Genomic DNA, 12,795 nt, shown 5'->3' with positions numbered 1-12,795 from the left:
ATATTCCTAGTAAATTAAAATAAATCTGTTTATTTAAACTTTTTGTATATATTGTTTTATTTCAGGGACTGTTACTTTCCAGGAGCTGTATTTAATGAGCTTGTACTTTGTCACTACAACAATATGTAGTGTTGGATTTGGGGACATCCATCCATATGTAACTTCATCGGTAAGTATCGTAGCAGTCAAATATTAGATGAATTTTACTAAGACGTGTAGCTGACATTTCACCCCTAAAGTAAAAGCAATCAATCAATACATACATATGAATAATAAATTAATTATTATAATAATAATTTTGCTTTAAAAAAAAACATTTATAGTTTTAATAAATCCCTCCCCTGAAACCTTTTCTTTCTTTCTTCCGTAATGAGAATTGGAAGGAGAGAAGGTTTAAAACAATCATAAGCTTTGTTTTGCTATTTTTTCTCTTCCATTTTGAGATGAAATAGAACCAGATTTTGTAATATTCTGCCATATTGTAGATTGAGATACATTTAGATTTAGTTATAATGCTGAAAGTTAACTTTCAGACTTGAATTCACTCTTTTTGAAATTTGAGCCTCTTAATGTTATACTATACTATATTTGCTTACTATATTTTTTTCGTATTTCTCACAATATTTCTGTCATATGCATGTACAGTATATAGACTTGCTTTCTTTATGCATCTCCAGCTGCTGACTTTTCATTGTGCATAAACAACATTTTCAGAAAGTCCTGATGATTTTCCTCATGATTGCTGCGACACTGTTTTGTGGCTGGTTGTCAGGCACTGTAACTGCGATGCTGGCGAACACAGATGCTATGAGAGCTGCTTATACAGAGAATACTGACAGCATGAAATTGTTCTTGAAGGTATCTATTTTCACCCTGAGTCTGTTTATTAGAGATACAACATTTAAAAAAAATATATATGAATAAAATAAATTAATTTTATTGATAACTAATGTATCGTTTAATTAAAATACAATAAAAAACAGTAATATTGTAAATAACTGTTCTTATAAAGTACTGTTTGAAAGTCTTTTTCAGTTTTTTTAGCTGTAATGGCAAAGCCTTATTTTCAGCAATCATTAATCCAATCTATTTAGAACAATATGTGTTGTATAATCTTTAAGAGATGCTTCTAATGTGCTTTTTTGGTCACTAAGGATAAGGAACATTCTTATTATAAGCGATGATGAAAATGATTGTGCTACTTAAAGGTTGTGTAGGTAAGAATTGTCTAAAGAACTTTTTTTCAAATTGGCTTAAACTGTCTTTATATACCAATACATCATTAAAATGTAAGTACTTTGAAAAAGAGAGTATAAAAATTGAGTGACTATAGTGTATTTAATCTTCAAAAAACAGCACAAAAACAGCTCACACGTCATAATACAACTCTTGACCTCTGTTATGGATCAATTAAGGATGCATATAAGACTTTTATTCAGCCTCCAGTGGGGTCGGCGGATCATAATACTGTCCTACTTGTCCCTGTATATAAAACTGTTTTAAGAAGAGTACGGCCACAGACTAAGAACATCAGCTTGTGGTCTGAGGAGTCTACTGCATCTTTGCAGGGATGTTTGGAGTGTACGGACTGGGATGTTTTTTATGACTCTTGCTCGAGCATAGATGAACTTACAGATGTCACTAGTGACTATATCTCCTTCTGTGAAGAGATGCTTATCCCCCGCAAGTCTGTTAAAATATTCCCAAACAATAAGCCATGGTTCACAAATTCCCTCAAAGCACTTATGCACGAGAGATGTAGAGCATTTCATGAGGGCAACTTGGCTAAAAAACTTGAACTGCAAAAGGAAATAAAATCAGAAGTGAGGAAAGCAAAGTTAAATTATAAAATAAAGCTTGAGAAAGAGTTGAGTATGAACAACTTGGGGTCTGTTTGGAAGGGGATGACGCTTATAACTGGAACTAAGGGGCGTGAGATCAAGAAAGTTCAGTTACCTGAGTATGACTCTAGTAGTAAACTGGCAGAGGACTTAAATAAGTTTTATTTACGATTTGATGTGCCTGATTTTGGTCCAGCGATAGAGTCTATGAAATCTAAAACTAGTTATGGTTGTGCTTATAACTTCTTTGATGAATTGTCTGTACTGAAAGTCTTCAAGGGTTGTAATGTTAGAAAAAGCCCCGGTCCTGATAAAATCGGAGGGCGTTTAATTAAGGTCTGTGCAGAACAATTGGCGCCAGTGTTTTGTAACATCTTTCAAAGATCAATTGCCCTTCAGAGAGTTCCAAAACTTTGGAAGGAAGCCACTGTAGTGCCAGTGCCGAAAACTACACATGCTGTAACATTAAATGACCTTAGGCCGATAGCATTAACATCCCTTATAATGAAATGCTTTGAGAAACTAGTAAAAGAAGAATTAATAGACAAAACTAAGGATTTGTTAGACCCTCTTCAGTTCGCATATAGAACAAAGCGAGGTGTTGAAGATGCAACAGCAACTCTACTAAATATGGTATTGCAGCACCTGGAGGGTAGTAAGACTCATGCAAAGCTCTTATTTATTGACTTCTCATCCGCTTTTAATTCTTTACAACCTCATATTTTAGCAGATAAGTTAATTACTAATTTTAGTCTTGATCTTAATTTGGTAGGTTGGGTCTTAGATTTTTTAACTGAACGAACTCAGAGAGTGAGAGTAAATGGTAGTCTTTCAGCCCCCCGGACAACATCTACAGGTTCTCCTCAGGGATGTGTTTTGTCTCCCTTATTGTACATTTTATATACAAATGATTGTCTAAGCAAACATAAAAATAGGTACTTTTTAAAATTTGCAGACGACACAGTTATTGTAAGTCTTCTAGAAGAAAATGAAACGTGCCATGGTCCAGTGGTTGATGATTTCGTGAAGTGGTGTGATGATGCCTGTTTGCAGATTAATGTATCCAAGACAAAAGACATGCGTATTGATTTTAGAATACAAACACATCCCTCCCAAGACACATTTGTTAAGAACAATAAGGTTGAATGTGTGGATAGTTATAAATATCTCGGAACAATTATTGATACAAAACTGAGGTTTGATTTGAACACAGAGGCCCTGTGTAAAAAGGGACAGCAGCGCCTATACTGTCTTAGAAAATTAAGATCGTTTAACATAGATAAAACTCTGATGGAATTATTCTATAAGTCTTATATAGAGTCAGTGTTGTCCTTTTCCATTATCTGCTGGTTTGGAAATCTTAGTGTAAAATACAAAAATGCACTAAAAACATTAGTTAAAAACAGTGGGAAGATTATAGGTAAAGAGCAAAGAAGCTTGACAGATCTGTTTAACAGAAATGTTTTGAGTCGAGTCCATTCTGTGATGTCAGACAGTGGACACTTTCTATACCCAGAGTTTTCTATGTTGCCCTCAGGTCGTCGCTATAGATTACCAAAGATTAAAAATAATCGATACAAATACTCTTTTGTTCCGAGTGCAATTAGACTATTAAATAAGTCTTAATAGGTATTTTTAAGGTTTTTTTCTTTTATTTTTAATTTTTTGTAATACGTGTTATTTATTACCATAATGTATTGTATGTGTCAGTTTCTTTGTCTGTTTACCTGTGCTTGCAACCAAATTGCCCAAAAGGGATCTTAATAAAGCTTGACTTGACTTGACATTAATTCCATTCGGGACGAAACGAGTGATTGGCTTGCGCGAGTGTCACTCTCTGTCGCCATGACTACCGCCGCTATTACTGGCTCCGCCCACGTGCGCGCAGTCGCGCACCCGTTTTTAGGTTGGAGTGAATGGAATTAATGAGCTGTGTTAATTGAAGATTAAATACACTAGAGTCACTCAGTTTTTTATACTCTCTATTTCAGAGTACTTGCATTTTAATTATGTATTGGTATATAAAGACAGTTTAAACAAATTTGAATAAAAGTTTTTTTAGACAATTCTGACCTACCCTACCTTTAAAGAAGTCTGGAAACAGCAGTGCCGTGTATGCCATGTGCATTTCTAGCAAATCACTGTTCATTTTTAAGTGGTATCTCAGTATAAAAATGGCTAAACAGAAACACATCCACGCTGCACAGGATTCTTTGAATGAACTGACATTTTGAATACAGTATTTATTTAAAATGTAAATAGTTATTTGTTACATTATAAATGTCTTTGGAGGGACTTTTGATCAATGTAATACATTCTAGGCGAATTAAATTCTTCCAAATGATGTCTCTCATGTAATATGTGTGTGTTGTATTAACTCATGTTCCCCCCTTTTTTTTAAGAGTCACAAAATAACCGGGGCTTTATATGACCGAGTAATTGGATTTTACACATTCCGATGGGTGCACACAAAAGGATTTGATCAGGATAAACTGTCTGAGTATTTGCCCTCTTCACTAGTCAGTGATATTTCAACAGTTCTTTATGCTGATTTTATAGCAAAGGTAACATATTTTCTTGGCTATCACTAATGTAACAATGACTGTAGAATGCCACATTAATTCTGTAAATGCATCATCTCTTTTTCTAGCTGTTCGGTCTTAAAATCCTGAGGAAGTCAACACACGAGTCTGAGACATGTCCTTTGTCTAATGTGGCAATCGCCAAAGCAGGGAAACTCAATGTAATAACATGATTGAACTTCATTTGCTTGATCTTGTGCATGTGATGCTACTTTTACTTTTTGTTTAGAATTAAATACATGTTGAATTTGGCTGATTATTTTAATAAGCTAAAACACTCTGACTTACAAGGTGTTGTTTGCAGGGGCCATTTTTTGAGAAGATCTTAACAAAGGAGGGTCGCGAGCAATTAGAATCTGATGGATGCTTCATTCGCTTATTAGCCAGAAGTATGTCGCAATGCCTGTACAGAAGCGGTGACCTCATATACAAGCAAGATGACATTGGATCAGAGGTTATTATCATTAATATTATTACTATTTATGAAGGGTGTAAATGCAAATAGATAGTTAGGTACTGTGGATCTATAGAGCCACAAAACGTTGATTTCTATGTACAGTATAAAATATGTAAAATTATAAAACGTAAAATTATGATCTTTTCACCAAATTTTTAATGTTATACGAAATTTTGCAGTTGGTCATTTTGAATTAATTTCTTGCAAGCATTATGAAAAGTTAACGGAAACTTAAGGATTGGATTTGATATTAGACTTTTGATATAATTGATATTTTCTCTGGGTGACCCTTAGGCTCCAAGTGTACTCACCGTTACACCAAGGTGAAGACCACTGTTAGACGTTTACCTCTGATTGCTGTTATGTTCATGGTGTCGAGCTGAACACACTTAAAGGAACACTCCGACTTTTTGAGACTTTAGCCTATTCAACTTATCCCCCAGAGTTAGATAAATCCATACATACCTTTTTCATCTCCGTGCGTGCTATAAGTCTGTTTGACGCACCCACCGCTAGCCTAGCTTAGCACAAAGACTGGATGTAAATGGTTGCAGCTAGCATACTAATCCAAATAAGTGACAAAATAACGCAAACATTTTCCTATTTACATGTGATTTGTATAGTCACAGAGTGTACAAAAAACAAAGTCATATGAGACACAGACATATTTTAACCGTATAAATACTGGGAACTATATTCTCTGAAGGCGAAGCACTGCTACTTGGGCGGAGTGATAACCGCAGCACCTGAGACGCGCCGTGGTGAGGAGCAGAGAGTTCGTTCAGAGCGCGTCTCAAGTGCGCTGCGGTTATCACTCCGCCCTATATTCAGGGGATATAGTTCCCAGTATTTATACGGTTAAAATATGTCTGTATCTCATGTGACTTTGTTTTTTGTACACCCTGTGACTATACAAATCACAACATGTAAATAGGAAAATGTTTGCGTTATTTTGTCACTTATTTGGATTAGTATGCTAGCTGCAACCATTTACATCCAGTCTTTGTGCTAAGCTAGGCTAGCGGTGGGTGCGTCAAACAGACTTATAGCACGCACGGAGATGAAAAAGGTATGTATGGACTTATCTAACTCTGGGGGATAAGTTGAATAGCCTAAAGTCCCAAAAAGTCGGAGTGTTCCTTTAAGATCAAGAGCATTGGAAACATGTGCATCGGAAAACTTTTGCAAAATTTTGACTGTCCATAATATGAGCCTGAAAGTGAAACAGAGCATGCTTATGTTTAAAAATTGCACTTTGTTTTTGTTTTATTTTTTTAGATGTATTTCATCCATAGGGGCGAAGTGGGGGTTTTATCAAATGATGAATCAGCAGTTCTTTTCAAACTGAAACCTGGACATTATTTTGGTGAGAGAGGTTTGCTGTTAGGAGAAGCAAGACCTGCCACTGCAAGGTTAGTATTGCTTTTGCTTTTATAGTTAGTTAGTTAGCTGTACATTTAGTATGTTGGTATGTTTGGAGTAATGAGATAGGATTAAAGGCTTGCATGCTCAACTGTGCACGAGATGGAGCAGAAGACGGAAAATGTAGTATACCCGGGCCTTAACTGTGTGCTTTATGCCAATGAGTTCCACAGGGGAAAGTAGGATGTGTCTCCCCTCAGATGCCAGCAGCCAATCACAGCACTCGAGTGGAGAAGCGCCAAATTTGCAATCTCGTACTCATGAGAAAGGGATAAAGGTACCCTTGCAACAGACACTCCTTGTTCTGAGTCTCTGGTCTGTTATGGGGAGACGACAACAGATACAACACCGTTCTGGGTCTCAGTCCTGTAAGGGGAGAGATTAACAGTTACGCTGTCCTGAGTCTCCAGCCTGCAAAGGTGAGGCAGAAACATGTCCCATGCTCTAAACCTCCAGTCTGTGAGGAAAGAGACATTAACAAACACTACATTCAGAGTCTTTGTTGAGCGAGACAGTAACAACTACAGCACGTTTCGAGTCTCCATGCCAGAGAGACAAAAGCGGATTGACTAGTCTGAATCTCTAACCCGGAGAAGCAAAATGCATACAGAGACATTTGCAATAAGGTTAAGCTCAAGAGAGCAAACCTTCTTCACTTTAAGGTAACTTCGTCTGCATGTTCTAGATTGTTAAGGAACTTCTGCACCTACTTCAAGGCCTCATCTGCGTGTTCCAGATTTTAGGACCCAACATCCCACAGAGCTTCGTGTTCAAGGCTGTCGAAATGTATTGTTACCCAGCACAACCAGTGGAAAACGTCACCGCCATCGGACTGGTCACTCGACCATGTGGAACATAAATATAACTTAACAAACCTCTTTCCAGAGACCTTGACATTGTTGTAAATTATCAGTATATGATTTTCTATTATTCATTAGAGGTAATGTAGATGATGTTAGTTAACACAAATAAACAAAAGGTTCTTCGGCTGATTAGTTTCAGAGATAACAAGGATATTTTTATGTCTTTAAACTTAATCAAGAAGTTGGGTAGCTGGGGCTGTTAATGCTTCCCGCTGAAAAGTGTGGTTGTGTGCACAGACTCTTATTGATTCTCCCAAAGACTATGTAAATGAAGCCTGCAACTGAAAATTGGCTAGTCAGACACTAGCCTGTAGGAAATGCTAAACGGACAATGGACACAAACTAGGAATATAATAAAAAAAAAAATCCATTTGTTTTTCAGGGCTGCAACAAACTGTGAGCTGTATGTGTTATCGAAGAAAAGCCTTGATGAGATTTTGAAGCATTATCCTAGCATTTACAAGCATTTGCAAAGGACAACTGACACAATAAAAGACCGGTTACACAAAGAAAATCATCATAGAAACACATGTACAAAGCCTGACTCTACAGCAGAGACTTTCCCTCGAGCTGGGTGTAAGTAGCTTGAAATCCTTTTTAAAGTTTATCTATTGCTTTTAATGTATGTACTAAGATGGGCCAGTTGCATAAACATAGCCGCTAAGTTAAGACTGTCTTAAGAACTAGTCTGACTACTAGAAATTAGTTAACTTATGGCTAATCAGTCTTAGTTTTCAGATTCTAAATAGACCAATCTACCTTTTTATGTAACTGGGAAGAAAAAAGATGACCCATCTTGGAAAAAAAATTAGATGACTAAATTGTAAAACTAGTCTAAGCAGTTTATCTTGATATGCATAATAAAAGAGACCAGGGGCCTCATGTACAAAGACTTGCGTTGAATTCATACTAAAACATTGCGTACGGACAAAGCTGTAAATCTGCGTACGCACAAAAAAAAACAGATGTATGAATCTCTGCGTACGAAGGATCCCACGCATATTCTCTTTGTACATCCCAATTAACGTAAAATTGAGTGCACATGCACGAGCACAACGCCCCATCCAGTCTCCTCCCTTAATTAAATACATTTAAATATGGTAATGAGTCCACTTTGGCAAAAGAAAGCAGCAAGAAAATGGCTAAAAGCAAGCGGCAAGAAACGAAACTTTACAGAAAGTGAATTGGAGGTGCTATATCGGAGGTAGAAACGAGAAAAAATATTTTATTTGGAACTTTGTCCTCCGGAATTATTAACAAAAGGAAAAAATATGAGTGGGAGAGTTTGGCTGATGCCGTCAATGCGGTGGGATCTGAAAGTCGCACTGTAAATGGCCAGAAAACCCGCCCGCAACTCGGACCGAAAAAAAAAAAAAAAAAATATTGTACCCGACCCGCTTCCTTTTTTAAAGTAGCTAGTAAATGCTCATCGTGGCGTCATTGTGCCATAGACGGAGGAACTAGGGGTGCACATTTTTCTGAATGCTGTATTATATAGCCTAGTGTTATTTAATAAAGGCTTGATTTATTCATTTATTTTGTTTCATTTCCTTAACAATTAGGATGCTGCATGTGTTTATCCAGTCTAACCGAAGTGTGCGTCTCTCCCCCGAATTTCCCAACAAAAATCCCCCCGCCCCCTCTCAGCAAATACATAAAACTGACATCACTGAGCTATGCGTTTAAAAGTAGCCTATAAAAACGGCACAATGGCATTGCTCAGTTCAACGTGTTGGCAAATCGGGCATTTTGTCCCGCGTCAGCTTTTATTCAAAAGTTAATAACGCTCAACATTCAAAAGGTAAATAAGGATTTCCCACTGTCATCTCTGCAGACTGAGCTTGTGCGTCATCGCACCAGTTATTCAGACAATAAAGTGTAGACCTGTATTTCATAGACAACTGTGTCTAGTACTGTATAAATTACAAAGGTTTAATTGGCATCTTTATTTCAAACGACCCGACCGACCGCGACCCGAATATCATTAAAAATATTTTTGGATGACTCGTAACCGCGGGTGACCGCAGGCACCCGCTCATTTTGGATCAACCCGCGCATCACTGACTTGTAGAACAATTCGTTGTGTAATGTTTGCCACTTCACTTCATTGCCTGTAAGAGTCGCCAACGGACAAAAACAATTAGAAATGTACGTACGCCAGACATGAAATTGGCGTGGAGGAACGCACATTCTCGCGTTAATTTCACTGTTAGTACATCCGACCGTGAGCGTGAAAGCTGGCGTACGCAACGTTTTTGTGCGTACGCTGTGTTGATACATGAGGCCCCAGGGGTGTACTTCACATGTTATATACAGGGTTTCATTATCATGGGAAAACTTGAAAATATTAGGGAATTTTTCTTTGAAACCTGAAGGACTGGAAAAATTGTGGCAATTTCTGTAATGGCAATTTGGCTCTAAAAATGTAACAATATATAAAACAAACAAAAGGAGCAGAAGAATCACTTAAAAGACGATATTATATGTGTTTGTGTGAGTATTGTCTTTTTAAAATTTTAATGTGTTAAGGGTATCGATGTCACGGTATTGACAAACAGGGACAAACTCCTTTTGATAAAATGTTTTCGCCCTTATGCGTCAGATAGAGACACATTTAATTATTTGTATTTGGATATTATAAATATGTATACTTTTATATTTTGGAGCAACTAACCCCACTCCTACCCTAAACCTACCCACTTCTCAACAATATAAAACCTGTAACAGGCAAATACAAGTACAAAAGTACATTCACGGGTATTTATTGCAAAAACTGACCAAAAACAGTATAAACGTATTAAAAATGACTCATGTTGCATTCCAAGTCATCTGAAGCTATGTGATATCTTGATGTGAAGAACAGAGTGAATCTTAATGTTTTAATCGCTGAAAATAACCCCCCTCCGTGAACGCACGCAGTCATATCTCATTCAAAATATATACCCAACTTTTTAGCATGATGCAGTCGGTCACGAGACACACGACAGCTAATGCTCAGAATCAAAGCTGACGTAACGCTTCTTGGGGCGGGAACTTTTGAATGTGTGCATGGATAGGATGTACGGTAGATAACAGAGATGATGATCTCTTTTGAGTCTGTTCTTCACTCTAATCAATTGCTTGGACTCGGAACACTTGGAATATATATATATATTTATATAAATTGAGCATGTAGTCAGTCATATCTGCCTGTTATATCCTGTGTTTTATATTATATAATACACAAATGGGTTGTAGGTTTGGGGGTTGGGTTGGGTTGGGTTACATGGTCAAACTTGTGTAAATAACATAAATAAATGTAAATAAAATTATCCTGGCTCATTAAATGGAGAATAACAACCCAACATTTCATAATGGTACAATTATAACCCAATATATAATTTCATCATGGCGATAACATTCCCATGTCTAATGAGTCTGTGTATGATGGCACAGTATACTCATTGAAAGCAATGGAGTTCCCTGTTTATTGATACCGTGACGCCTAGGGATGCCTTTAGCGTCTTAATTGTGACTCTGCAGGAAATTGACCATGCTTCAGTAGTTGATGCCTTGGCAGGGAGAATGGGTTGTTTGGTGCTTGAGTAAACACAAGAAGGAGTTCGATATCTTTGCTCTAATCAGTGCAGAATACTATTTACAAAGACCAAGAAGCACCCGGTGTTGAGCAATTACTTTTTCTGTAACATTCCAGTATAAAAAAAGGATTTCTCTTCTTTTTTCTTTTTTTTTTTAAGGATAAACATCTTGCAGGTTCTGCAAAGGGTATGCAGGCACGTGCCAAATTGTCCATATAGTTTATCCGGCTCAGTCTGTCTCTTACACAAACACACTACGTTATTAATTAGGGATGGGCATTCGATTAAATTTTCTTAGTCGATTGTCTGGAGAATTAACGATCGACTATCGATTAATCGTTTATATTTTTATATTAACATGTAGGCTATTATTTATTTAACTTTTTATTTTTATTTCAAAGTGTTTTTATTGTTTTAAATGTACATAACACAGACAAACCAACACACATTCTCTTTGTCATACAAGGCATCTCTATCCACAAACCCCATACTTTGAATACATTATCTCACATATCCCCTTTCATCGTAGATTGGCATCCAAGGTTCGTACAAATAATGAGAATGCACACAGAACACACAAAAAATAATAAAAAAATTAAATAAAAAAAGGAAAGGGAGATGAGAACCTAGATTTTTTAATCTAAAGAATTAGCATCAAATGCATTTTCATAATAATCCAAGAAAGGTTGCCATACATTCTGAAAACTTTCTGCTGAGTTTTGGACTGTAGTTCTTAACTTTTCAAGCTGGAGGAAGGACATAGTTTCGCACACCCAACGTGAGTGTTTTGTGGGTGAGGGAGATTTCCAATTTGTAAGAATTAGTCGGCGGGCTAACAGTGTAGAGAATGCTATTAATTTATTTAACTTTTTATAAATTAAAAATTCAATGAAAATACAGCGTGTTTTTTTCCTCGATGAGATCTTTATCACAAGAAGATCAACTTGTGGCAGTTAAACTGGACGTTCGGTTAGGCCAAACTTGAAGATATAATGCGCTGCGGTGCTCTAGCAGCGGAACCTGCAGCTGCGAGCCGGCGTTCTTAAACGGAGACCCTCGTTTGTTCCAAAATAATAAATAAGAAAAAAAAGAATCATGTTAAATAGGGCGATTTAAAAGCGAAATCGCGATAGACCTACTCAGATCCACGAACCTGTGTCGCGGTGTGGGAAGGAATCACGACACACCCCTTCCAACTCCCATTATCCTTCCCGTCCAGATCTACCACATCTTTAAATTAATATTTGAAGTTAACATTATAAAAAACGTAGACCTACACACAAACCACAAAACTAGTTGAGGATAAATTATGTATAATTGGGTAATTCCAGCGTTATGGACGTGATATTTGCAGTCAAAACTTGAAATATAAATTCTCAGAAAATGCATTTAATATATTGAAACATCTGTTTATATATCATACTCCTTAATAAAGGAGTCCAGCCTAGGTTGGCTCTCCACAGAACATAATATATTCATTTTTTTTTGTCGTGTTCGCATGTATGAGGAAAAAACAATGGACGTGACAGTTCCCTGAAAGACTGCTTTAAAACTTTCACAGACCTCAAACAGAAAGCACAAAGCCTTACTTTAAAGTGAATTTCGTTTTGTATTAATTGTATCTTAATTTTAATCAATGTTTCATCAACAAATGATTACCTGGATTTAATAAATAATAAGTAAACATAGCAGACATTAGATAATCACGACACGGAGCCGCCGGCGCCTGAAGTGCAGCTCGTCTCATAAATGAACCGAAACTCAGCATACCCTCACAGACCTGAGAAATATATCTATTATCTACAGAACGCTTGAAATCTCTACTTTTGAACAGAACCATTCAAAACGAAAGAGAACCTATGTAATCCGTATGAAATGTGCATTTCTCTCCGGCGCGTTCACTACAGTGGAGATCGCGAGTCAGCATCTACATGATCCGTGTCTTGTGACTATACCTTTCCATGTGACGCGAGTCTGTTATAGCGAACTCACATACAACTTCTGCACCAGTCTACTGATTTTTGTTGAGAAAGATAAGCATGTTGACATGAT

General features: G+C 36.9%; 1 protein-coding gene across 1 annotated transcript in view; it reads left to right on the top strand.

Annotated features, from left to right (window-relative positions):
• The window catches only part of cngk (cyclic nucleotide-gated potassium channel), a 135,417-nt gene that overhangs the window by 100,942 nt on the left and 21,680 nt on the right, over positions 1-12,795 (top strand). Inside the window, exons 29-35 of the mRNA XM_079585083.1 lie at positions 66-169; positions 715-858; positions 4,244-4,405; positions 4,492-4,584; positions 4,728-4,877; positions 6,159-6,292; positions 7,548-7,741. Of these exons, the coding sequence (XP_079441209.1) occupies positions 66-169; positions 715-858; positions 4,244-4,405; positions 4,492-4,584; positions 4,728-4,877; positions 6,159-6,292; positions 7,548-7,741 (981 nt within the window). The remainder of the gene's footprint in view (positions 1-65; positions 170-714; positions 859-4,243; positions 4,406-4,491; positions 4,585-4,727; positions 4,878-6,158; positions 6,293-7,547; positions 7,742-12,795) is intronic.

Source organism: Phoxinus phoxinus (assembly GCF_949152265.1).
Source record: "Phoxinus phoxinus genome assembly, chromosome: 17".
Lineage (NCBI taxonomy): Eukaryota > Metazoa > Chordata > Actinopteri > Cypriniformes > Leuciscidae > Phoxinus > Phoxinus phoxinus.
The sequence above is the reverse complement of the archived record's forward strand: the minus strand, read 5'-3'. Positions and strand labels throughout refer to the sequence as shown.